Genomic DNA, 26,710 nt, shown 5'->3' with positions numbered 1-26,710 from the left:
TGAAAGACCAACTGAAAAAAAGAGTTTGCCATGTCAGCCCCCTCACCTAAATCCCCGGGCGGAAAGTTTTTTTTTTTTTTTATATATTTCGAAAGTATAGACCGGACCTTATTCAAGAAGTTAACCAAGCATAGCTTAGTCTGTCTCAAGAGTGAACAAATGACACACACAATAAGATGTGATAACAATGTACATGTTTTGTAAGGATGTGAAACTCCAATCAGTTTATTTGTATATCTCTCTTTTTGATGTTAATGTACAATGATATATACCTTTCAATAAAAATGTATTGAAAAAAAAAAAAATCCCCGGGCGGGTGCAGCAGACTCCGCCCCTAACGCCATACAAGTTATTGCTATGGTGCAAGCACGGAACAAGCTTGCTGCCACTTGGGAGCATGCACAATGTGGGCCCCTCCAGCCAACTAGAGGACATGCTACATCCCAAACGTGGAGACGCCACAGATGTGGAAGTCCCACGATGGGTGTAGGAGCATGGCGCCGATGTACCGGTGGCCTCGCCCATCTGAGAGACAGAGAGGATAGGACAGCAAGGGGAGACCTCCCCATGTGTACATCGCAGCTCCCGGGAGGGAAAGCGAGCCGTGATCACCAGCGGGAATCGTACCGTGGAACCAAGCCTAAAAGCTAACCAGAATAAGGATTGGAAAAATACATGTAAATAGATGTTTGAATATGATGAACTTTACCTATAAATGTTAGTATCCAGTTATATTATGTACATTTAGGAAAGAATCCAGACCTTTTTTAAAGCAGTCGACTGAGCTGGCCAGAACCACCTCTGGAGGGAGTCTATTCCACATTTTCACAGCTCTTACTGTGAAGAAACCTTTCCGCATTTGGAAATTAAATCTTTTTTCCTCTAAACGTAAAGAGTGCCCCCTTGTCCTCTGTGATGACCTTAAAGTGAATAACTCAACACCAAGTTTACATTTTGGACCACTTATGTATTTGTATATGGTGATCATATCCTCCCTTAATCTCCTCTTCTCAAGAGGGAATAAATTCAGTTCCTAATCTTTCCTCATAGCTGAGCTCCTCCATGCCTCTTATCAGTTTGGTTGCCCTTCTCTGCACTTTCTCCAGTTCCTTGATATCCTTTTTGGGAACTGGTGCCCAAAACTGAACTGCATATTCCAGATGAGATCTTACTAATGATTTGTACAGGGGCAAAATTATCTCTCTCTCTCTCTGGAGTCTATACCTCTCCTAATACAAGAAAGGACTTTACTCGCTTTGGAAACCGCAGCTCGGCATGTTATTAATGAGCTTATGATCTACCAAAACCACCAGATCCTTCTCCACCATTGATACCCCCAGTTGTACTCTCCCTAGTATGTATGATGCATGCATATTCTTAGCCCCCAAGTGCATAACTTTACATTTATCAACATTAAACCTCATTTGCCACACAGTCGGCCAATTAGACAGTGCATTGAGGTCGTCTTGTAAATTGGAGACATCCTGTAAGGACGTTATTCCACTGTGTGTCATCTGCAAACACTTAAATTGTACTTTTAATCCCAGACCCTATATAATTTATAAAGTTATTAAAAAGTAAGGGTCCCAGAACTGAACCTTGGGGTACACCCAGGGCCGTCTTTATTATTGATTGGACCCTGGGCAAACATTTTCTTGCCCCCCCCCCATGAAATTTCGCTCTCCACCTGCTCTGAGTCTACAATAAATAGCAGCTAGACTCAAAATCAGTTTACTGAATCAGATCAGGCAGCGATTGCGATTGGTTGCCAGAGGTTACAGTGTATCATTATCACTCACTGACTGGCTGCTGGAAGTTACAGCACACATTATGGCTCACTTATTATTTACTAGAGGTTACAGCGCATGACTTCTGCTTGTTGATTGGTTGCTAGAGATTACTGTACATCAATACTGCTCACTGATTGGTTGCTAGAGGTTACTGCGTATCCTTACCAATGATTGGTTGCAAGAGGTTAGTGCACATCATTACTGCTCACTGATTGGTTGCTAAAGGTTATATCACATCAGGGGACCCATCAATAGAAAGAAAACTACAATGTAATTGGGTTTTACAATGGCCACTAATGTAATAGGAGCAGTCACAGGAACCACTAATGTAAGGAGGGATTTACACAGACCACCAATGTAAGGGAGATATTCACATTGGCCACTAGTGCGAATGAAAGGATTGTACACCAAGCCCCAATGTAATGAGACTATTTACAGTACACTGACCACTAATGTAACTGAGACATTTAGCCTGCTTTCATATTTATGTGTCGGGAACGCATGCAAAATCACTTTTCTGAAACCACAGAAATGTGCTGCCCTTTAGCAGATATACAGCAGTGCCATTAATTGTTAATGACACCCTCATGCATCTGCTGAGATGTGCGTATTCACATGCACCACAATTCATGGTCCTGTTGCACCATGTTATTTTGAAAAAGGGTTCCACCTCCAATTTGCTTACCTTTGCAGAACAGGCTGATGTTAGGCTTAATGACCACAGTTGTAGGCAGGACTTTCAAGCATGCCCCTTTACCTCCTCGGTGGGCAGCATTTTAGCAGGAGTGACGGTGGATATGACCTCAGGGGGGCATGATATACATATGAATTCTGCCTCTATTTACATATCAATGCAGCCGGTCAGCGGCTATTTACATATTAATGGCGCCGCTATTTTAGATTAATGCAGGTTTTGTAAACACAGGGTCTGCAGGTGAGTCATTTGTACACGGCAATAGACAGAGCTGAGCAGCATTAGTAACACTTCACACTGAGATATTGGGACACAGCACGGGACTAAAACTTCAAGGGACAAGGGAATTTGAACTGGGATAGTTGGCAAGTATGAGGCAGTTGCTTTGGGCCCCACAACAATGATGGGGCCATGGGCAGATGCCCCTTTTGCCCTGCCTTAAAGACAGCCGTGGGTACACCACTGATAACTTTAGACCATTCAGAGTACGAGTCATTAACCACTACTCTCTGAATTCTGCCTTTTAGCCAGTTTTCTATCCATTTACTAATTGATCTTCCCAAGCCTGTAGACTTTATCGTACACATGAGCTGTTTGTGGGGAACTGTGTCAAACGCTGTACCACATCCACAGCCACTCCTCTGTCCAGTCGGCTATGCGCCAATTCGGACAGTGCCATTGCCGGCAATAGCCATCGATTTGGCATGCGATTTGACACATCAAATTGCATGCCATATCGCTGCAATGTGTTCCTAGGCTAAAAGTCAGAATTCTGATTTTCAAAGTCAAAATTCTAAATTTCAAAGTCAGGATTCTGAGACTAAAAGCCAGAATTCTAAGTTTTAAAGCCAGAAATCTAAGTTTCAAAGCCAAAATTCTGACAATAAAAGTCAGAATTCTGAATTTCGAAGTCAACATTCTGAGACTGATTCAAAGACAGAATTCTGAGGTTCAACGTCAGAGCTGTTCCATGTGACAGAAATACGTAAAAGTAGAATTATTTGGCCCTTGCGTTGGACTTTAATCTTTTAATATAGTAGCTATATGTAAGTATAAAATATTAGCAGAAGGTGTCAATGCTACAGAAATTCTGTATTTCTGTATTTACAAAATATATATTTACATATTAAAAAAATATATATATGTATATATATATATATATATCTATACTGTATTTATATATATATCTATATAAATCACTGTATACAGTACATATAATCTGTTTGCTGTTTCAATGAAAGCTGACACATCCTGTAAGCTTCTGAGAGAACAGCCTGTGCTAAGTGGTCCACGAGGGAGGCAGATCAATAATTCAGATAAAATTAGTCAACACTTCCTGAGGAGTCAGAACGAAGAAAAACAAATTGCCTGGGGAGAGTGGTTGGAGGGGGGCTGGTGGCTCAGCCGGTGAATTATGTGCCCAGAAGTTTGTGTAATGCGGACGCAACCCTGCGATAACAAAATATTGAGCGCGGAGCGGCACAAATAGTGTGGCTGGCTCAATTACCTGAAATGTCTGCACTTTATTCTCCTTGAAAAAAAAAACATTTGTAGCAATATTACCAACGTAAAAAGAGGAACTCCAACCAAATGAAGAAAAAAAAAAAGAATTTTGGGAACTGACTATAAACTCTTGTAGCCGGTTTTATCTACATATCCCATAACTGCTTTACAAAAATCGAAAGTGGAACTGTGTTCATATTTTTTTTTGTTTAGTATTGAACAGAGTAAGAAAGGGTTGGGCCTCCTGTCAGGTTTCTATTGCTTGAAGTAGTAGATTGATGGTGCTGGAACCTTGAGTAGATAATGTACTTAAATTAATTAGTTCAATACTGTACTGATAGTGTCCCTAAGGGGCATCCGGGTAAAATTTTGGCTGCTTCTGTGCAACGGGGAACTACCAGAGGAACCCCAAGTTGTGAAGGTGGTATTTAAATATTTGAAAATTGAAGTATTAAAGTCCAAAGTAAAGTTCTGCTCCACAATTATAATGGGAGCAAAAACCAACGTGTTTTTCGTGAATCACACACCGCCTCCTCATTGGGGCTTATGGAAATATGAGATCTGCTAGCATGGACTTCAAATGCAATTTGAAATTTCTTCAGTGAGTGAAACTCGTGTCAGTACTACAAGATTTAGGATTCTGCCAAGGATACGGCAGTGTAAAATCAGCTAGCAGTAGGAGTTTTAATCAGGGATAATAGGCCTAACTGGTGTATGTCTAACTTTTATTCTATCTGTGGGGATGGGGGGCACAATTAATTTAGGTGGATACTGTTGTTTTTTTTTTTTCCAACGGTGCAGCAGTGTGCTTTGTACAAAACGCAGTTCCAAGAGCAGACGAACTCCAAAAAAGATTCAACAACATAAATAAACCCCCCCCCCCTACACAAATGAAATGAAAACTTCAAGATACCATCACTAAAACAAAGCCCACTTTCTTTTTTTAAAGGGAAGCCTTGCAGTAAAGGTGTTGATTGCCCAAAAAGCTAGCAATCTGAATGAAAGTGCAGTTTCCTAACTGACCATAATCTCTCCCAATGCAGTTTTCCTAATACATTGACACTATGGGGGTGATTTACTAAAGGCAAATAGACTGACTGTTCACTTTTCAAGGGAATTTTCCACTGAGCCTAGTGAATGAGGTGAAGCTCTGTTGACTTCCATCATCCGAACATTTGCAAGCAAATATCTTTTTTTAATTTTCTTTGCACATGACTGGGCATTCCTTGCATAATGAAATTTCACCACATTCAGTAAGGGATTTCCCTTACAAAGTGCAACTTCACTCTACTTGCCTTTAGTAAATCAACTCCTATGGCTCTAACATAACCCTCACCACCACCTTTTATAGTAAGGGGGTTGGCTTAACCAAAAGTCCCTTTATTGGACCTTCTAAACCCGCTGGCCAAAGTTCAAAAGGCATGTAGTACATGATGGCTTCTCCTGGGTGAATCTGCACACAGATTTACTAAGATTGTGAAGAATCCATGGTAGCAGTAAATCTGACTCTCTTAGTCAGAAGGACAGAAAATGAAGCTAAAATTCTCTGATAGGGAAGCCGGTGGCAGTAAAAACTTGATAACCAATTAAAACATAAATGTGAATGAAACCCAAATTTTCTGCAGAAATCAAGAAGTTAGCCTCAGTGCTAATGCTATATGTGGCAGAGGGCCAATACTGCTCATCACCCTAAGAAAACCATAGTGGGGGGTAGCATTATGATGTATGAATGTCTTTATTGGCAATTGGTCAGGACTGAGGGCAAGATAGATTGAGCCAAATACAGGGCGGTCCTGGGGAAAAAACTTGTTTCAGTCTGCTACACTTGAGGAAACTTGAAACATATCTCTTGCAGTGGAGCTGTCCTCACTGCAAGGGTTAGTTGCTTGTTTGGTCTAGTGGAAAGTAAAAGTCCTTTAAGTACCTTTTTTTTTTTTTTTTTTGCTTCCTCCAGCAGACAGCATTCCCCTGCGCTCCAGCTGTGGCCTGTCCCCTGCATTGGTCTTGAGGATGTCTGGACCTTAAACCTCTGGAGCATAGGGGAGGGGACTCTGCAAGCACCAGTCTAGAAGCACTGAGTAGTGAGTAAGTAAGCCGAACTTAAAAGCCCCTTAGACCTCAACAATTTACTGTTTCAATGCAATCACAGCCCCACTGCAAGGATAATGTCTAAGTTTTTTTAAGTTGAGCTTTAAAGCCCAGACCTCAATACAGATGAGAATCTGTGGCAAGACAAACTGCAACCCTATTAGGTTTCTTAGAGCGCCGCTCCAAGCTCCCATCCAACCTGATCTGGTGACCCACTACTCTCAGGATCCGGTCTCTGAAATGCCCACCCGTCTGCTGCGCCAAATGTGAATCGGAGACGCCGCACTCCTAAACAGCCCATGTACTAAGCCAGTGGATGGAAAGCGACCTCAACCTAGGCTCCACCCAGGCCATGCCACAGACAGGTTTCACCCCGCCCACAGGGCTTAGACATAGGTCTAGAGGGCGTGGCCTGGGAGGAGCTGAGGCTGCTTTCCATCCACTGACTCAAGATATAAGCTGGCCATAGATAAACAAAAATGAGGTGGATGAAGGACTCTTTAAAAAAAATTGAATGAACACCGGCTTGTCTTCTGTTGATTGTTCCTATGGTCCCTTTCACACATGTGGACCGTTTGTTTCATCAATTCAGCCATGTTTTTTTCAAAGGAAATACAGATGAAGCTTACATCAGTGTTTTACATCCAACAGCAAGAGTTCTTAACCACTTGAGTCCCAGAGCCATTTTTTTCATGCAAAAACAGACCGTTTGTCTATTTACATCAGTCTTTCATCCAACCTGATTTTTTTTTTTAATGGAAGAAAAATATGGCTTTGAACTGTTCCAAAAAAACGGATGTTGTCAGATGATCATACATTTACATCCGTTTTTCCATAGAGCTGCATTGATGTCCATTTTTCATCCATCAACGGATGAATGAAAAGCTGACAAAATGTGTGTAAAAGGGGCCTAAAACAAGCTTTTTTTTGTTTTTTTTTTTAAATCCCCCTTTTCCTGACTCATTGACAACTCAAAATTTAAGACGTTTCCATCTTCTGGTTGGGTAACAATGTTAACAGGAACAAATAGGGGTGATGAATTTACCAGTGGGTCACAGAAACTCAAATAGAAAAAGCCATCACACCAGGGTCACACCTAAAAGCATAAAACTCGAGTCCCATCAACATTTCTGGGGCATTAAGGTCACCTTTATCAGGGTGATGGACAATGTGTTATCTATATACAGTATAGATATGTATAGCATATATGTAACACCAAAATGAGATGAAGAAAGACCACCCAAATCATCTTTGCAAAATGCCCCTGCTAGGGTACTAATGGCCAACCAATTGTTATTTTTACTGCTACCCTACAACACTTGTTTAGCGATGGTCACCTCAAACCAGTAGGACGGCCAGACGAGGCAATGATTTGTGGCACATGAACAGTGAGCCATTGATGAAATTCACTTTTGGTCTGGATGGAACACACACCACAGCATTGGCTCCAAATAGACTGCATGCTCCCAGTAGGTCTCATCTCTCCATCTTGATCCCTTGGCTTTATGCAGGTAGGACAAGGCTTTCCTTTCTTTATGCTAAAGTATGTGCAATTGATTGACCACTTGTATCTTGTCAGAGGCATAAGGCAAAGATTATTTGGGGTGGCCATTATCTGATATCACTTTGGTGCTGTGCATATAGATCACACAGTTGCTCACATTTTGTCTACAGCAGCATGCTTAGGTTAATTGTTGCCTGAGGTGGCTGGCCATTTTAGCAACCCTTGACTGACAAAATGGACACCTCGGGCAGTAACCTCACCAACCCTGATAAAAATGCAAAATCAGCACCTGTCTCAAAAGGAAGGCGGCCAGGAGCTCTGCTCAGAGTCACTCATCCCCCCATCTACTGCACTTGTCTGTGCAGCAGCCAGGCAGGGAGCTCAGCAACGCAGAGCCTATGGTTTTACCATGTGCCATTTACAGCATTGCACTAAAAATGGCACATCCCCATGGACAATCCAGCCTCAGTGCCACCTCAACTAGCCTTATGGGAGACATGGACCTGTCACCTTGATCAAGGAGACCTTTTTGTCTCAACATATGGGATTTCTGATATGGGACTTCAGTAAAAACTTTGGACCCGACCATGTTGTGCTGACCTTTTTTATTGGATTTTCACAGTACCACAGATTTGCCATCACCCATTTTTTTTTTTATACTTCAACAAGGAGTTTGTGTTTTGTTTTTTAAAGCAATAAAGACCCAAGTCTTTAAATTTCCCTACTCGATCCAAAATGAAAAAAGTGGCTTTAGGTAAACTTTGAAAATTGCTGTTCACCAGAAATCCCTTTTCAACCCAACAAAGCTATAAGCATTCTTGGCAAGTATGGTGGTCCAGATGTCCCGCTCCAGGCCCACAACCATCATTGGAGCCAACACTGATTCTATCATGGAATGGATACTGGATACTGCATCTGTCTGCTTTTGTCGCCATAAAATTTAAACTCTCCAAAAGTATTGTTACTCCTTTCATGCTCATGGCGTGATAATTACTTGCCTCCAGCCCTGCCCCAAAGTTTCACTAGACGTCCTGGCCAGGTCAGTCTCCCACTGTAAATTCACACCACTTGGCCTATTCATTCCTGTAGTTGCTCAGTAGCAATGACAGCCCTCAGCCATCAAAAAGGATTACAGCTCCAGCTGTGGGAATGAATGGGCCACTGCAGCATGCATATGCAGCAGGTGGCTGATGCAACCAGGAATTTTCAAAATGACAGATTCTCTTAAAAAAAAAAAAAAGTTACCCTTCTACCCACTGATACTTAACTTTGTCATGTTGCCCCACAGCTTTGTTTCACTGGGGCCACAGGTCTAAACCTTGTGTAAGCTCCAAGTCAGAGCTTACACAGCCAATGACCTGCCCCCCCCCCAACCCAAGAATGCCCATATGGTGGCATATAGCCACTCAAACCCAGCCACTGCATCCTGGGGAGAAGGTAACATGCTCCCCTATACCCAAAAGAACCAGGTGGCTCATTCATCCAGGCAGGGACAGCGACTCCTTTTAAGTACCACCATTGCCATATACTAGGTTATCCATCTTGGTGGTAGGCACATTATGAATGATAATTGGATTCATAATCCTACTCTTATTTTATTACAATGTTGTATTATTTGATAGAATACTGTTAAAGATACATCTCCTGTAAAACACCCCTGAAGAAAGGCGTTAACCTGAAATGCATCAGTTTCACTGGAGAGAATCCTCATATTGCTTGAAACATGTATTCATACATATGTCTATAGATCACTTTGTAACTTTTACAATTTTTATGTCTATTTTTTTAATCTTTAATATGCAATAATGAATGTTTTATACTGATTTCTGGTGTACGGGTTGCCTCTTAAAGTCCCAATTCCTTAAGGGGATTTCTTCTTTTCTCTACATATACTGGGATTTTGGCAACCAACAAGTCTTGCAATAGTGGAAATATCTTTGTAGGTATTTCCAAGGGCTCAGATTGAGCAACAGAGAAGGAGGCACAAGTAATGTTGGGTAGAATTCCAAGACAACCCATCACTTTGCTCTGGAATGGCAAATTATCTACAAGTTACATTTGCTAAATAAGATACACAAAAAACAGAAGATTTAACTTGTAAAAAAATTTTATTAAAAGAAATAGATATAATTAAACATTAAATAAAACTGACCCAAAAAAAAAATTCTGACGTCCAGAACGTAACAAAGATTCTTATAAATATTCATAAGAAACAAAAAAAAGTCACTTTATAAATAAAGTTCGCCTCACGAAACTGGAAAAAAAGGCGCAAGTTACATAGATTAAATTAAATAAATTAGGACATAACCAGTGAACACTGTAAGGGTACAGAATGTACCAAAGATTCAAATTTTTTTATACCCAACTGGTTCCATTAGGCAGAGTTAAACCCCCATTTTGCTCAGTGTGGGAATGATCAGTAAGTTACTGAGGAGTGAGTGTTAAGAAAATAAAGATTTTCAAAGTGTTCTTAAAGAGTACCTGTATCAAAAGGCAACTGATGTACCAACTTGAAGCCTATGAGCTTCAAAAGGAACATAAAATTATCACAATTTTTGCCAACATTCCTCATGCTAAAAATGCTGCCTCTGCCAACAGGTACACTAAGTTTTTAAAAAAAGGGTGCGCTCAGAACTTAAACCATTGCTCAACACAGTAGTGAGCCCCTAAATTAAAGTTCTGTTGCATCAAACTGTAAACTGAAGTTCACAAGAACAGCGTGTTTCTTGCTTGGAGCAGATCATGAATGTCTACATCCATCTACCCACAGGATGATGGTGAATTTGCCCAGGGCACTTTTGATAAACATAGAAATAATGTACAACAAAAATGACAGGAACATCTCTAAAAAGATTTAAGGCCATGAAGACAACTTTGCCCAAGTTGTTTAAGATGTAAAATAAACAAAAAGTAGTAATAAATTAAGAATTGCAATGATACTTGTCATTGTAAACCAGTTCTGCTGACAACTAACGCAGTCACCAAAAAAAAAAAAAAAGAAAGAATTTAGGACTGATCCAAAGTCTTGGTTTAAAAGATCCGGCATACTTTCTTGTGGAGTAGATGTTTGACGAGTGGTCCTAGAGAATGCAGGCACTGCCAGAAATACCAGCACTAAGCCAGTTTCCCTGAGCAAGCTTTTCCCTCAACTCCCTTCACTACTGTGCCATGGTGACAGTCCCCTATTAGCAGCAAGGAGGGATACATTGAAAAAAAAAAAAAGTTCCTCCATTGATCGTACAATGGGACAGTGTGGAGCCTTAGGATTCTCAACATCTGATATAAAGACTGGAACACATGTTTCAGCAATCTGGATTGTTGAGGAAAAAAAATATATATAGAAAAATAAAAAATCTGAAATCGTGGAATACACACAGCCAAAGTAGCATCCCTTACCAGGTCTTGTGTTATCGCTAGATTCTACAGCCTTATTAAAACCTGCTGGCATTTTGAGAAGTACATCCTCCTAAAAACAGACACCCCCAAAATCAAAATAAATTACAATTACTGCCCATTCTAATATATGGTTACTATTGCTTACATGGGCTGTTCAAAGGCCAACTATATCCCTGAAAAAAAAAAAAAAAAATATATATATATATATATATATATATATATATATATATATATATATATATATATATATATATATATATATATATATATATATATATATATATATATATATATATATATATATATAATTTTTTTTTTCCCCACCCCAGGTTTAAACACCTTGTGTTGGGCTTTACATTTACATGCATGTTATTAAATGATGATGCAGAAATAGAGAAGATATAGATATCTATATCTATCTCCATTTTTTTTAAACTAGATTATAAAATGTAAATACAAAGGATGTCCAATGTTAGCCTTAGAGAAGCCTGCAGCTAAACACCAAAAAACATAAAACAGCGAGCTTCAAGTAAGTAGCACCTATCCCTAAACAAAATGATTTTGGGTTGAGTCAACATTTAAGTGGATGCACTTCTAAAAGCGAGCACTTGTTCATAATGTGTTGTCAACAGCAGATAGGACCTGAATATATATAAAAAAAAAAAATAAAAATTTAAGCAAGATACAGATATATGCTTGCTAGTGAAGCCCCTTCATGGCATAGCAGGCTACCCGCCCTTCCTGCTTGCTCACGTGACCCTCCCACCCCCACTATCAAAGTCTCTCTTGGTAAAGTGAGGGGTCTCTAGGATATAGTCCACAGTCTGAAGTCACCACATTCCTTAGCAAACAAAATTCCTTCTGAAGACCCCCCCCATTCGAGGTATATCACTTGGGTGGGACAGCTCCTTCTATCCCACTGGGAATCCAAGCCTGGGGGACCGGACGTTCAGATCCACGACAGCCCCTCTGTGCCGGGACTGCGCAATATCCTTTTCCAAGTCGCTCAGCGAGCGTCTGTTTTTTGGGCTAAACGGCTTTCCTGACTTGAGCTGCTAGATTCTTGGTCCAGCTTTCTTGTTACTTTGCCATTGTCCTTTTGGTCTAGGAGCTTTTGCTGTGACATCCAGGGATGTGAGAGGATCTGTTCAAGGGTTGGTCGGTCTGAGGGTCTCTTTGACAGACACATCTCAATCAAATGCTGACACTCTGCAGGAGGAGAAAAAAAAAAAAATAGAACTTAGACCATGGAACATAGGTGTATAATTGATGCAAACAGTCACCGCCTACATATCTGGAAGCAATGCTGGGGGCCAATTATACTAATAGATCATGGCAAGACTAACTGTATTAGCCAAAGCAACTAAATACATTCTTTTCCACTATACAAGCCCAAGATCTTTTATTCCCCTTGTTAAAAGTAACCCATAAGGGAAAAGACTGAAGTGACAAGCTAACACATGGATGTCGTATTGACCTGCTACAAATAAGCCAATAAATGTATGAAATTATGTGAGAACTAGTGGTGGGATATACATCAGTATAGCAGCGAGTCAACTAGTACTTGCAAGTATAGGTGAACATTGGCAGCCCCTGTATTTTCTTGAAAGCTTTACTTTAACAACCAACTTTAAAAAACAGCTTATGGCCTCCCTAGTCACAATGAAAGGGTGTTGCTCTCCCAGAACTACACTGAATGAGAAAAACTAAAAATCGCTAGGGTTGCATTCGCACAGGCGTTTAGCCAAGCTGTAAATCCCAGCAGCAACATCTACCAATTTCTGTAGCTGGAATTGGCAGCTCCATGCTGATACAGTACAATGACAGGCTGATGGCAACCGCAGCTGTTGGTGACTGCTTGTGCAGCCACCTGTAACCTGCAATGATCGTGGCTGGGCGCACTTTGCGTGGCTAAATGCCCAGGCGAATGCAGCCCAAGAGCAAACCTTATTCCTGGACATTAAAAAGGGCAACACAACGGGATGCAAAAATCTGGTGCAGCTGTGCATAGAAACCAGCTTCCAGACTTTGACAAAGCTTAATTGAACAAGCCGATTGGCTACCATGCACAGCTGCCCCAGATTTTGCACTCTCCGGTTTTAGTACATCAAACCCCAATGAGAGTGACCATTAATGAGTGCGTGAAGGACTGGCTTACCTCTTGATACCCTGCAGCGGTACTGTATCTTGCCCTTAAGAATTTCATCATCGTGTTCAAAGGGGATATCGCCACACACCATGTCGTATAGCAGGATGCCAAGGGACCACACGGTAGCTGAGCGTCCATGGTATCGGTGGAAGCGGATCCATTCTGGTGGGCTGTACACTCGTGTACCTGCAAATAAAAAAACATGAACATTTAAACTCAAGAACATCCAAAAAGTAACAAACCAATGCAAGCTGTCTTTTACAGCACCCATAACTGTTCGTTTTTTTGTTTTGTTTTCTGAAGAAGATCACTGGGGATCCCAAAGAAATGGAAAATCTCATGGACGGCACACGAGTACTTGGGACTCAGTGGGGGTTATTTACTAAAACTGAGAGTGCGAAGATCTGGTGCAGCTGTGCATAGAAACCAATCAGCTTCCAGGTTTTAGTGACAAAGCTTAATTGAACAAGTAGTTGAAGTTAGAAGCCGATTGGCTACCATGCGCAGCTGCACCAGATACTGAGTGCTCCATTTTTAGTAAATCTCCCCAAGTATACTTGTCTCATCTTAGAGCAGGAGTGTCAAAATGGTGGCCCTCCGGCTGGAACTACAAGTCCCATCATGCCTCTGCCTGTGGGAGTCATGCTTGTAACTGTCAGCCTTGCAATGCCTTCTGGGACTTGTAGTTTTGCAACAGCTGGAGGGCCGCCAGTTTGAAACATGTGTCTTACGAGTGTCAAGTCCCAGGAAACTGGTTGCCAGAATGCATAAAAATGTCACATGTGCCAAGAGCTCAGCACCAAGGCTGACCATACTTCATACAATTTTCCTTTAGATTTACCAAAACTATATAATAGGAGCAGAGGACAAACCTAAACACTTTCAATTTGTATGCAATCTAGTTGAAGGTGAATCTAAAAGGAAATTAAATAAGAAAAAAAAAAATTGTATGGTCAACTTTAGTAAGCTTAATAGAACAGGCACCAATGCCCTAGTGAATTGTTTTGACCCGATTAACTGCCAATCATCCCCAGTTTACAGAAATCCTGTATGGAGTTTAACAAAAAAAAAAAAAAAAAAAGGCAATAGAATGGAAACTAACCATCAAAGTCTGTGTAAACCGCATCCCGCAGCAGTGCGCCTGAGCCAAAATCGATCAGCTTGAGCTCAGCCGTCCTGAGGTCCACCAGAATGTTCTCATCTTTGATGTCTCGGTGCACCACATCACAGGTGTGGCAGTGCCGCACAGCCTCCACCACTTGCCGGAAGAAGTTGGCGGCAAGGTCCTCGCCCAAAGCTCCCCGCTCGGTGATAAAGTCAAACAGATCCTGCACGGGCTCCGGTCTCTCCATGATGATGATAAAACCGTCCGGCCGCTCATACCAGTCCAAAAGCTTGATCACCCCGCGGCAGCCCGTTGACACTTTCTTTAGAAGGCAGATTTCTAGAGGGACCAAGGTGCCATTCTAGAAAGAAACAAACAAACATGATAAGCCTCATGAAGCCAGGCCGATTCAGCATTTTTATGTGATGCGCCATTAGCAATCTGAGCTATTAAGAATATGACTGCTTACCATATGCTTAAACTCTCCGATCCGGTCCCTTGCCACATGCTTGATAGCAACCTGTAAACAAAAACAGACATTAGTTGCACTGCCACACAAGTTCCAATGTAGCAGCTTTTAAACTAAATGCATCATTTCAATGGAATCCAACTATCTAAAAATAGCATTCGTTTGTATGGCTTCACTTAGACACCCAATAGACTGTAGAGGAGGATTTCTACCATTGATTTAAATGCTATGGCACCATATTTCCTGCCTTTATGCAAGGACTTTTACCCTTCTCAACAAGCTGGCTCTTTATAAAAGACTATGGGGCGGATTTACTAAAACTAGGGAGTGCAAAATCTGGTGCAGCTCCGCACAGAAACCAATCAGCTTCCAGGTTCTTTGTCAAAGGTTAACTGAACAAGCTGAAGTTAGAAGCCGATTGGCTACCATGCACAGATGCACCAGATTTTGCACTCTCCAGTTTTAGTAAATCCACCCCATTGACTGCAAAACACTAAAGTAGGGCACCTATGCTTAAATACAAATAGCAAAAGAGATAGAGATAAAATAAAAAAAAAAATTGATAGATATATCTATCAATTTTTTTTTTTATTTTATCTCTATCAATTTTTTTTTATATCATCTCTAGCTCACACACCCCTACACAGACAGCCCCAAGTCCACAGCCATAAAAGGGGGTTAACTACCACTATACAAAACAACTTACCGGTAGCTTATCTGCCAGCCTGACTCCCGAATAGACGGTGCCGAATCCACCGGTGCCGATCACAGGCCCCACCTGGTAGCAGCTCTCGAAGGGTTCTGGGACTGCAAAGGAAGAGAGAAAGGTGGTTAGCCAACTGTTGATGCCATCAAGCATCCTTACATCTAACAAGTCAATATACCTGAAAGGATATTAAGGGCAGGTACAGCAAGAACCTCCATGGCACTGCAGTGGCTGAACTATCGGAGTGTGAGGTCCACGCAGACCACCCATCTCGTTATATCTGCTCACGTTAAGTGATGATCTCAGAACATGAGGCTCTTACTCATCACTAGATATTTTCATAAACGTATACAGAGGGTGAGTCACGATGCAGAAAGGCCATGATGCTGTCATAATGAGTCCTGTGTGCAGTGGTTATGTGTGGAGATAGATATATCTATCACTCACACAGCAGCATCTTCAAGAAAAAACACAGCAGGACCAGGGAGACTCCCTGCAGAACAGGCAAACCCCTTCCCAGGCTTAGCTCTGCGGGTATCCCAGGGAAACCCCTCCCTCAGGAGGAGACCACCCCACACTCCGCCGCTGCTCACTGCACCACAGCGTACGTCTCATCTGCAAAGCCGCCCCCACCCCAGCCAGATCAATAGCTGCAGCCTCTTGCTGCAGGTAGCATAACCCGGCACATACTGCAGGTAATGCAAAGCAGGCAGGGAGGGCTGGGGGGGGGGGGTGCCTATCTAGTGTAGATCATAGGATGTGGACCCAACACTGCAGATACATCTTACTATTAGCAACAGACCATGTGCAATGACGCAGAGAGACAGTGACGGCTGCAGACGTGAACTGAATGGATGGGCACGTCACAAATTCAATCTCAGCTTTGCTACGTACGATGTGCTCCCGTATATAATTAGATGTATGCACTGCCCCCTCCATCTACAAGGAGATGTATACAGTGTGGGCTGCTGCTGCCGCCGCCCCCCTATTTTTATAATTGGCTGTATGCAGTATACCCCTTATCCATAATCCACTGTATACAGTAGCCCCCCCCCCCATTTAAAATCTGGATACAGCACCCCCCAGATATAATCTGTATACCTCTATCCATAATCAGCTGTATACAGCATTCCCCCCATCCATGATCAGCTGCACACAGTGTGCCCCCATATCTATAGTAATCTGTATACAGCATGCCTCCTCCTATCTATATACAATATGCCCCTAATTATCTGTATACTCCCATCTATAATTTGTATGCAGTAAATCAGCTGTATACAGTACGCCTTCACATATATAAGCTATACCCCCATCCATAGTCAGCTGTATATAGTGTCCCTTCCCCCATAGCTATAATATACAGCATGCCTCCTCCCACTTATCTGTATACAGTACCCCCATAACCAACTGTATACAGTATTCCCCCCCCCCCCCCCCCCATCTATAATCTGCATATCCCCCTAATCTGTATACCCTTATCCATAATCACCTGTATACTCATCTATAATCATCTGCATACAGTATCCCCCCCCCCATATCCATAATCATTGGTATACAGTGTGCATCCCCCCCACCACCCATATTTGCAATCTGTATATAGTATGCCTCCATCCATAAACTATATACAGTGCCCCCCCCCCCAATCAACTGTATAATACAGTATGCACCCCCTCCTTTAATAATCTGTATAAAGAAAATCCACCCCCTATCTATAAATTCAGTTGAATCCAGCTTCCCCTCAATCAGCTGTATACAGTGTGATCCCATCCACCCTCACAAGCTCTGTTGTATACAATGTATCCTCTGCACTACATCCTGATCAGTATCAGCTGAAAAGATACAAGGTATTTCTTAATCTTCATCTCCCTTCTCCATAGAAATAAAAATCACAACAAAACCCATCCCCCTCCCTCATGTGCAGCGTGTATATATACACACACACACACACACACACACACACACACACACACACCACGAGTAATAAGCCACATCGACTGTACACAGAAGAAGATCAAAGCCATTCATAGAGATCAGATCACATGCTGCAGCTGAACCGAAATAATGGCAACAGATCCGCAGCAGGCAGAGCCCATCCAATGTGACAAGTCATGTGCCATGATGAACACACACCCAAAAAAATAAAAAATCCCCCCCCCCCCCCCATTCATTTTTATAATAAAAAAAAAATAAAAAAAATTGTAATATTATGTACTTTTTTAATTTAGTCTTGGACTTTTTTTCCCCAAAAAACTAATTTGGGGAAAACTAATTTAAAAATAAAAATAATAAAAATTTAAAAAATAATATATATATAAAAATTGAAAAATTGGGGGGAAAAAAAAACAAAACTAAATTTAAAAAAAAAAAAAAAAGTACATAAAAAATAAAATACATATATACATTATATCTAAAAGTATAAATATTAGACACAAAATAAATAAACAGCTGCCCCCCACGTGCACCATCAATGCGCTGTAGCTAGCAATGTTTCGCCCAATCGCCCCCCATCCCATTCATTTACCTCCGATGAGGTTGCCCTGCTCATCAGCCACCGGGCACGGACTGGAGGACCCCGGGCTGACATTATTGTTGTCCTCGGACGTCCTATAATAACGATTGATGGGATGATCCAAGAACGTTTCCGGAGCAGCCAGCAGCATGATTCCTTTTCCCCGACTCTCTCCACTTAAAAAGTACACACCAAACACGCGTGCAGCGCCGGCCGGTAGAACAACGAAGAAGCTCCACGTGTGGGCTGAGCGCTCTAAAAAATTGTATCCCACTACCCTTCTGTCCGCGGGCCGGCCAATCAGCGCGAGGGAGCAGTGCGGCTGCAACCAATCGCGGCGCGTCCCGGGAGTTCCTTTCGCGCGCCAAGGCGGGGCCGGCCCTTCCCTCTCTTTCTGTCTTCTCTGTCTTCACGCTCGCTCCCTCCCACCCCGCTCACACCTCCCACCGCCGGGCAGCCAATGGGCGCTCCGCGACGGGCTAAGCATTTAAATGCAAAGCGAGCGAGGGGGCGCGGCTAAGCAAGCAAGAGTGCTTTGCTATTGTCTTTCCTATACCCCCTCCTCCTCCTCTTGGCCGGACCCGCCTTTTCAAACTGCCCCCCCCCAAAACACAAAAAGTTAAACAATGTGTGGAGAAGATTTCCTAAGTACTCATTGAGAGTTGGAATTTTCCACAGCGTTCTCATTAGCAGCCTATCACCCTATGAAATCATGGCTGCTGATGGGGGAGAGTTTACACATTTGCAAAAGAATAGGGTTGGATGAGGTGATGGCTGCAGGGCACAGCAGTGGGCAATACAGGAGAGCAGAGAGAGAGAGAGAGAGAGAGAGAGAGGGGGGCTTCATGTGCTCCCCACCTCCTCACATTCCTATAGGATGAGAGTGGGCTTTGCTTTTGGCGGCAAAATCTGGGAGCACATGAGGTAAAGGAGCACCACACAGGGAGAGGGGCTGAGGGGAGGCTGCCTGAGAGGGGCTGGGTGGTCTGCAGAGCTCACACCACCATCCATAGGGACATGTGCAAAGAAAACGTGGGGACCAGGGATGAGAGAAAAAATACAAGAGATTTCTATAGGGAACCAAACACCAGATTATGGCATCTCACAAAAGCAATCATAAACACCTCACTGCAAGATAAATAAAACAAAACAAAAAAGCAAAACTTTATTTTTTCTTCTATTAAACCAAACCCTATTTTATTATCCTATCAGGTAACCTGTGTAGAAAATTACCTCACAAAACAATCAAACACCTCCGTGCATGTTAAAAATAAAAATTTAAAAAGTAAAATTTAGTTTAGATATATCTATATATATATATATAGATATATATATAGATATATATCTATATATATATCTATATATATATATATATATATATATATATATCTTAGCAGCATCCCTCTGAGGTAACCTGTATAAAGAATTACCTCAAAATTGAAAGACCCCTGTGCATGTTAGAAAATTTAAATATACAAAAGAGTATATATATATATATATATATATATATATATATATATATATATATATATATACATATATATACACACACACACACACACACATACACTCTTTTCTTTTTTAGTTTTTTTTTTCAATATGCAAAAGGATATTTAAAGGGTAAGTTCACCTTTACAGAAAAATCAGTAAGGGCAACTTACACAGGACCCCCTCCTCACTCCCCCCCCCCCTAAGTCCCGCTGACCTGGATCGCGGCAATCTCCCGTTCTGAGCCCTGGTATATCCGCATCAGGAGTCCGGGATGGCTTAGAAATCCCCCGCAGTTGAATCCGTAAAACGTTCCCCGTCCGGACGTTTTTGGAGCATTCTAATTGGTCGGCGCCGTTACATGGGCAGCGCCGACCAATCGGAAGCCGCGTAGCCTTCTCTGTCAGCTGGGAAGAAGATGCGTGGATGCCGAGGGGGATTTCTAAGCCCCCGGACTCCTGGGGGCGTGGATGCCGAGGGGATTTCTAAGCCGCCGGACTCCTGACGCGGATATACCAGGGCTCAGAACGGGAGATTGCCGCGATCCAGGTCAGCGAGACTGGCAGGGATGGGGGGGGGGGGGTCCTGTGCAAGTTCACCGTAAAGATTTTTCTGTAAAGGTGAACTTACCCTTTAATTGTTTTGTGAGGTAATTCTCTGTAGGTTACCTCAGAGGAATGCAGCTAAGATATGTGTATAGATATATCTATATATATTCCAAAAGAGAGAGCGGCACTCACGGGGTCTTGAAAGGTGAACGCACAATGAAGGTTTTTGTTTCGTCCGGGCACAAGATCGTCTTTCTCAGGACGTCGGTCCTGAGGAAGACGAGTTTGTGCCTCATCGAAACGTTGAAATATAACCTTCATTGTGCATTCACCTTTTGAAGACCCATGAGTGCCGCTCTCTATTTTGAATTACATGCATTACAGTCTTTGCTGCGCAACCAGGCCCATTTCTTTTTATCTCTGATATTTGTGCAGTGGCAACCATTGGAGAATATATACAGTACATAAACTCTTTTTTTTAATAATTTATGTTTTTTTTTAACATGCACAGGGGTGTTTGATTTGTTTTGTGAGGCAATTCTCTATACAGGTTACCTCAGAGTAATGCAGCTATTTACACACACACACACACATATACATATATATATATATATACATACACACACACACACACACACATTCATTATATATATATATATATATATATATATATATATATATATATATATATATATATATATATATATATATACATATACACACACACACACGCAGGTTACCTCAGAGGAATGCACCTAGGAAATATACTGTATATATAAATATTATATAATATATATAAATACCTCACAAAACATCCAACAAACACCTCAGTGCATGTTAACAATAAAAACCATATCCTATCCTATTTTATTTTATCTTAGCTGCATTCCTCTGAGGTAACTTGTAAAGAGAATTACCTCATAAAACAAGCACCTACTTCTTATTTAGGAGTCTCACATGTATCTGTAACTACCTCATACATGCCACCATAAACTGCCTCACCTTGCTACACACGCAGATAATTTTAGACATGCGTTGATATACGCATTCCTTTCTGTATAATGATGTTGCGTAAAAAGCTAAGAGGGCAAAATAAAAACAAAACATACAGTCTGTCTGCCCTAAACGCCCATTTTCCTTCACTCTATTCCTTTGGAGCACAGAAAATAGACGTAGACCCGTCAGAAATGCCTCTGGGGCCCAAGGGCTCATTCACACCGTACGGCGTGAATGGGCGTGTGTTTACGTGTCCGGAAGTGACGTGTGTTTGTATACAAATCAATGGCTGGCTGCATGTCACCGTACATCCAAGCATTTGCAAGAGTACAGGGGCAGATGAGCGGCCCCGGACGTAAACCATCTGCAGGCAAACGCTCAGTAACCAGCATGCAGATTGTTGTTAAATTGTACGCAAATGCCAGCCGCATAGACACACACATGTTCATGCTCATCCCATGTGAATGAGCCCTCAGTCCTGTTGTGGGCTGACAACCTGTAGCATTATTGTGGAGTCAGGCTGAGTGGTGTCAGCCCTGCCCAGTTTTCTCTTGCCAAACTATACTAGTCCCACCCCCACAACATAACGGCTAATCGTTCCACAAGATAAGGTCCCAGAGGGCTATTTACTCTCCTTGAGATAACACAGGAAGTTCATTGTTGGGGTTTTACACACACTTTAATAATTGCCGCCTATGCACAAAGCAACAGCCTCCTCTGTTGGATGCCTATCTCATGCACAAAGGTACCAGTCAAAGTCGTAGAAAATGACTTTGTATACAGATCGTGCTAGTCATGCTTCTTTATAGGCGTGTCCAATTTTGTTTTCTAACGTCACCCTTGCCGGATGTATTTAGAAATTTGCTGCATGTTTTGGCATGGCCGCCACCCCCCAATTCCCTCTCCCTTGCACCCAGCCCAGGCATTAACAGGAGGCGTGGCAGGGCCTACTGGTTTACCGATGGAGCCTCATTGAGGAAAAACAAGTCTACGTTTGTTAGATACGCTCATGGGAAATGGCGAGATCTAATTAGCTGTCAAGAGAAGCCACTCTCAGGCAGGGTTCTGTGGAACCCTACGGTTCATCCAGAGGTTGTTAGGGGTTCCTTGAGCCATGGCTGATGGACCACCGTTTGATGGTGCCTTCAAAGTTCCAGGGCCAACACCACTTGGCAAAGCCAATACCAGGACACCAAATATCTTACTGTCTTTAAGGGTGGAATTCTGACCACCACTGTAGGGGGGTGGGAGGATTCTTCCTACTGACCACCAATATAAGGGGTATTTTGCCTATTGGTTTTAGTAAGGGTTCCTTGAGACCTGAACATTTTTTGGGGTTCCTTTGGTTGCGAAAGGCTGTCCAAGAGACTTGGTTTAATAACAATTAGGGTAAGCCTAGTCACTCCAGGCCATGCTGATGCTAGGCTTTCACTTTTAAGGCATGGGTGCTACAGATAAATTGCTAGATATGGTTTAGGCATGCCCAATCGGGATTAGGAACGCAGCAGATGCCATTTTTGTGACGCATGTCAACACAACGCGCATAACTTCTACGACCTTGTGTTTTTTCTTGACTGCCTTTTACATTCTCTTGTGGTACATGGGTCAATAATTGAAAAAAATAAAATAAAGTTGGATAATAAGATAAAGGGGATTTATTAATAATTATAAATTCAGCGCCCCCTGCCATCCCGGACACCGACCGCAACGCCTTGCCTTGATTTACCATCATGTTCGGCACATTTATAAGTGCACAAGGGGTTGTTTCACCCCGTTCCTAGGGTGGAGAATTTGGGAATCCTGCGTAAAATACGACTCGCGAAGTCCACGCCTCCCCTTAAGTATGATTCACCTTTACGTCGTTTGTAAACTAAGCTTTGCGTTTCCTAATTATTTAGGTCAGGATCTCCTGCGAGCCGTTGGCATTCCACTCTTCTAATTTTAGAAAAGAGTCCGCAAGTCATCGAAACCTGCGCCGGTGAACACCCAGCGTAACCGAGACCAATTAAAGAAAAAAAAAAAAAGCACGCGCGTTTCTTCCTCACGTTGTTGTATTGTTGTTTGGCGCGCCTTGTTGTGTGTCATGCTAAGCCAGCTGCCTAACCGCTTTCTCTCTCTCCAGCAAATTGCTGCTGGTGTGGTTTTGATTTGAACTTCGGCCACTAGGCGCCAGCCGCGAGCGCTTTGTTGACATTTTTCTTGCCAGCCAGCTCATACAAATTCTGTTAACCTCTTATGGTGCTCGATTCATTGCCTCCCTGCTACAGAATTCCCTCTTAATACCGCCCTGAGCTACTACGCAGTTACAAAATGGCTCAGATCTACCACCTATTTATATTCAGGAATTCCGCCACTTCACGGTGGAGAACGGCAGCTTCCAGATATATGTTTATCTCGCGCAGCAATTTACGACAACGCAGTATTTCTAGGAGGTTGCTGAAGATAGCATTTTTTTTGCGTGCCTAAAAATTTCAGCTTCCTGTACACTCCTTAGCCAAAGGGGAATAATGTTCCAACCAAACGTTCAATGCATAAACAACCACCTTTTTACATTTTTCAATTCTATAGGTCACGAATATCTATTTCCTTTAGGATCCCAGAGAACAGCCATGTTATGTAATCTTACATCTTCCACTATAGCGTCCGCTGGCTAACCCCCGGCATGGAATCTGCGTACTAAATCTACAACGATAAATCCTTTTTTTTATTTAAGGATATTTAACACCGTAGCCATTGCAATCAAAAAAATTTTACCCAAATTTTTTAAAGCCCTTTCTTGCTTTCTAATTAAACCGCCTCCTGCGTTTGGCAATATTGTAACGTGTACTGTTAGATGGCACAGCAGCCGGCTAAAAATAGATTTTGCACTCTTCCAACCCTACCCCACCCCCCCTTTTGTTATTTATAAGTCAGAGGTCAGCAACCTTCAGTCCGGTCCTCCCTGTTCGAATTCGATTCAAATGTGTCAATGTGTGACTGATGATTGCAAGCTCTTCGATTTAAAAAAAAAAAAAAAAAAAAAGTGTTTTAAATCGGTATCGACCAAATTATCGTGAATCTTTGCTTAGGGTCCCCCCATGCTGGGGCCACGGGTGTGTTGGGTTTTTATTTTTTAATTAAAAATTTATTTTTTTTTGGACGCCGCTACCGAAGAAGCCGGTGCTTTTACAAAAAAAAAATAAAGCACCAGGAGCCGGTGTTATATCATAATAGCCCAGATGGTGTGTGTTTCCCTTTGCACAGCTAGGTGTCCCCGGTGGTTACCTAACCCACCGCCTCCCACTCTCATGCATCACAGAAATCACTGTAAATTCTCCTTTAATATGGATCTGAACCGTGGCTGTCATGATCTGTCAGGATCTTGTGAATCACGACCACATGCAAAAGAAAAAAATATTTCTACAATCTAATACATCAGAGGCTGTCACCGTCTACATCTATCAAACTGGTCAAGTGATACAATGTATACAACGCACATCAAAAAAAGACCAATTTTCCAAGTAACGCAACACTCAGAGTATAAGTAACAATTTTTTTGAATCTTTTTTTTTTTGCAGATGCAACTCACCAGCTGGCATGTCGTCTTTGGGGAAAACCGAATTTAGATGGTAATTATGGATCTTCTGGTGATAGATGACTTGCACAGTTGACATGGTGGTTTAAGCAGCAAAAAAAGGGTCTTTTTGAAGGGTGACAGCTTCTTCTGTGGTATTCTAGTTAAGCTGACCACCTCCCTTCCTCCTGTAGTCCGCTCTGGTCCTAGGAGTCCCTAGCTTGTATAGTCCAAGGGATGAACAGTCCTCTTAGACAGCACTGTTCACATTGACTGAGGCTCAAGGACTCTGCAACATGATACTGCTGACAGAGCCAGAGGGAGTGTCTAGGGGAGGGCGAAGCTGCACACCCACCCACCCTTTGGTGACTAAGTATGGAGCTTCATGCTTCTGTACAGCTCAAGCATTCTGTGTCAAGCCTGCGATTGTTGCAGCTGCTTGGGGAGGGGGTGCCGATGACGCCTCTGTGCTTACATCCACGGCGATTAATTTTCTTGCACATGACCGTTGGCTTCGTGCCCACGAGCGTTAAGGTGCCTGTAGACCGCAGACCGTCGTAGCTTGGTCCAATGCGATTGCCTGCGACTTTTGAAGACACAGGGTTTACACATTGGGGTTGGTTTACTAAAACTGGACAGTGCAAAATCTGGTGCAGCTGTGCATGGTAGCCAATCAGCTTCTGAGGCTTCATTCACATGAATGTGTTTTTTGATGCTTTTTGCAGCAATGCAGGGAATTTTTTTAACATGGGTTCCTGTGGAACACGTTCACATCAATGCATTTTTGTGCCTCTCCGTTTTTGGAAAGGGTTGTGAGACTTTTTTTCCTGCAAAATGCAGCGTTTTGCATGTAATAGACTTCAACGGACCCGCATCCAAAGCGCAAGTACTGCGTTTTTACCGCAAATTTGCCACGATTTGTGTTTTGCGATTTGAGTTTTTTCTTTTTTTTTATACATTCACTGTATATAGCTGGTTGCTAAGGAGCGGGATCCGGAAGCCTCGTCCTTAACAACTGATAAATCATCAGCTGTTAGTGGGCATCCCCGCTGACAGCTGAATGTAAAAGATAAAATTGCCGGCTAAAAAAATTCACGAAAAAAACAGCGTGGGGTCCCCCCCCCAAGACCATACCAGACGGAAAGGTCTGGTATGGATTTAGAGGGGACAGCTCCATGGCAACATTTTTTAAAAGATGGTGTGAGGTCCCCCCAAAATCTTTACCAGACCCTTATCCAAGCATGCAGCCCGGTACGTCAGGAAAGGGAGGGTTCCTCACCGCTGCTGCCTTCTTCCTTGCCACCGGTTACCCACAAAAAACAAATGAAGATGCTCTTGTCCTGAGGCTGTCTTCCTTGGTTGTGACGTCACAAGAGGCGGACTCACCGGGTGACATCATCTGATGGCCACGCCCCATGGCTCTGATGCAAGCAGTGGGCTGGCTCTTGGGAGGAGTTATGCAGATATCGAAATGCCTTGACAGGTGGATATTAGTCTGGAGGAGTGGGCGTTCCTAGACAGACATAATTTGCATACAGACCACCCTAGGTAACACCCACATGTGATGCTGAGACTCCATCATTGAAAGAACTAAAATCCAATGAATGAAAGGGGTGGGTTGGGGACAGGAAAGATTGGGGGGGGAAATTTAGATGATTACGGATGTCCTCTCTCTGACTTGCTGTAAGAAACTCAAAGTGTGCAGTGAAATCAGAGCAAGCAGTTTCGTTAAAGGGGAGCCTTTAGATACGTTATGAAATGGGGGAGGGGCTAAAGCTGGCCATACACAGGCTCAACAGCGTGGAGGAAGGAAGGGCTAGATTTCCACTACCAACTAGCCAGGATAATATGCATACAATTGCCTGGGTGGTGACCATCTGTTGACACCCTCTCTTGTTTGTAGACTTCTCTTTGGTCAACCAAAGAACCATCAGCCATGGTGGGAACAACATTCCTGAAGCTTGACCCTCCTCTTGCATCCTGGTTTCCTTGATAATAACTAGTGGAATGTAAAGAGGTCACAATGGATGCTCCTCCATTTTTTTTGTCATTTTGAGAGCAGAGCAAATATTTCAAGAGAATGCCCTGTGACCTCCTCCAAGGTCACCCTGGAGGATGTTTTCATTTTACTTGGCTTCATTTTCTTTGACTTGTTCCCAACCCAGGGGACTGAATGTTACTGTCTTGAGTTTTTTTTCCAGGTGCCAAACAC

At 42.5% G+C, this 26,710-nt stretch overlaps 1 protein-coding gene across 3 annotated transcripts; it reads right to left on the bottom strand.

The window, feature by feature from the left end:
- Positions 1 to 9,668: 9,668 nt before the first annotated feature.
- LOC141102803 (serine/threonine-protein kinase pim-3-like) lies at positions 9,669 to 24,818 on the bottom strand. Of its 3 annotated transcripts, none has more exons than XM_073591819.1 (6): positions 24,514 to 24,818; positions 15,405 to 15,505; positions 14,699 to 14,749; positions 14,227 to 14,590; positions 13,134 to 13,310; positions 9,669 to 12,184 (listed from the first exon to the last, which is right to left on the bottom strand). In XM_073591819.1, exons 1-6 carry the CDS (start codon positions 24,596 to 24,598, stop codon positions 11,982 to 11,984), a joined length of 981 nt encoding a protein of 326 aa, XP_073447920.1. In that variant the 5' UTR covers positions 24,599 to 24,818; the 3' UTR covers positions 9,669 to 11,981. The 3 variants fall into 3 exon arrangements, with proteins under 3 accessions (XP_073447920.1, XP_073447919.1, XP_073447921.1); XM_073591818.1 differs by lacking the exon at positions 24,514 to 24,818 and adding an exon at positions 17,926 to 18,364; XM_073591820.1 differs by lacking the exon at positions 24,514 to 24,818 and adding an exon at positions 15,583 to 15,896.
- Between the last annotated feature and the right edge of the window lie 1,892 nt (positions 24,819 to 26,710).

The sequence above is a fragment of the Aquarana catesbeiana genome, linkage group LG07 (genome assembly GCF_042186555.1).
Source record: "Aquarana catesbeiana isolate 2022-GZ linkage group LG07, ASM4218655v1, whole genome shotgun sequence".
Taxonomy (NCBI): Eukaryota; Metazoa; Chordata; class Amphibia; order Anura; family Ranidae; genus Aquarana; species Aquarana catesbeiana.
Note: the sequence above shows the minus strand (reverse complement) of the source record. Positions and strands in the feature narration are given on the sequence as shown.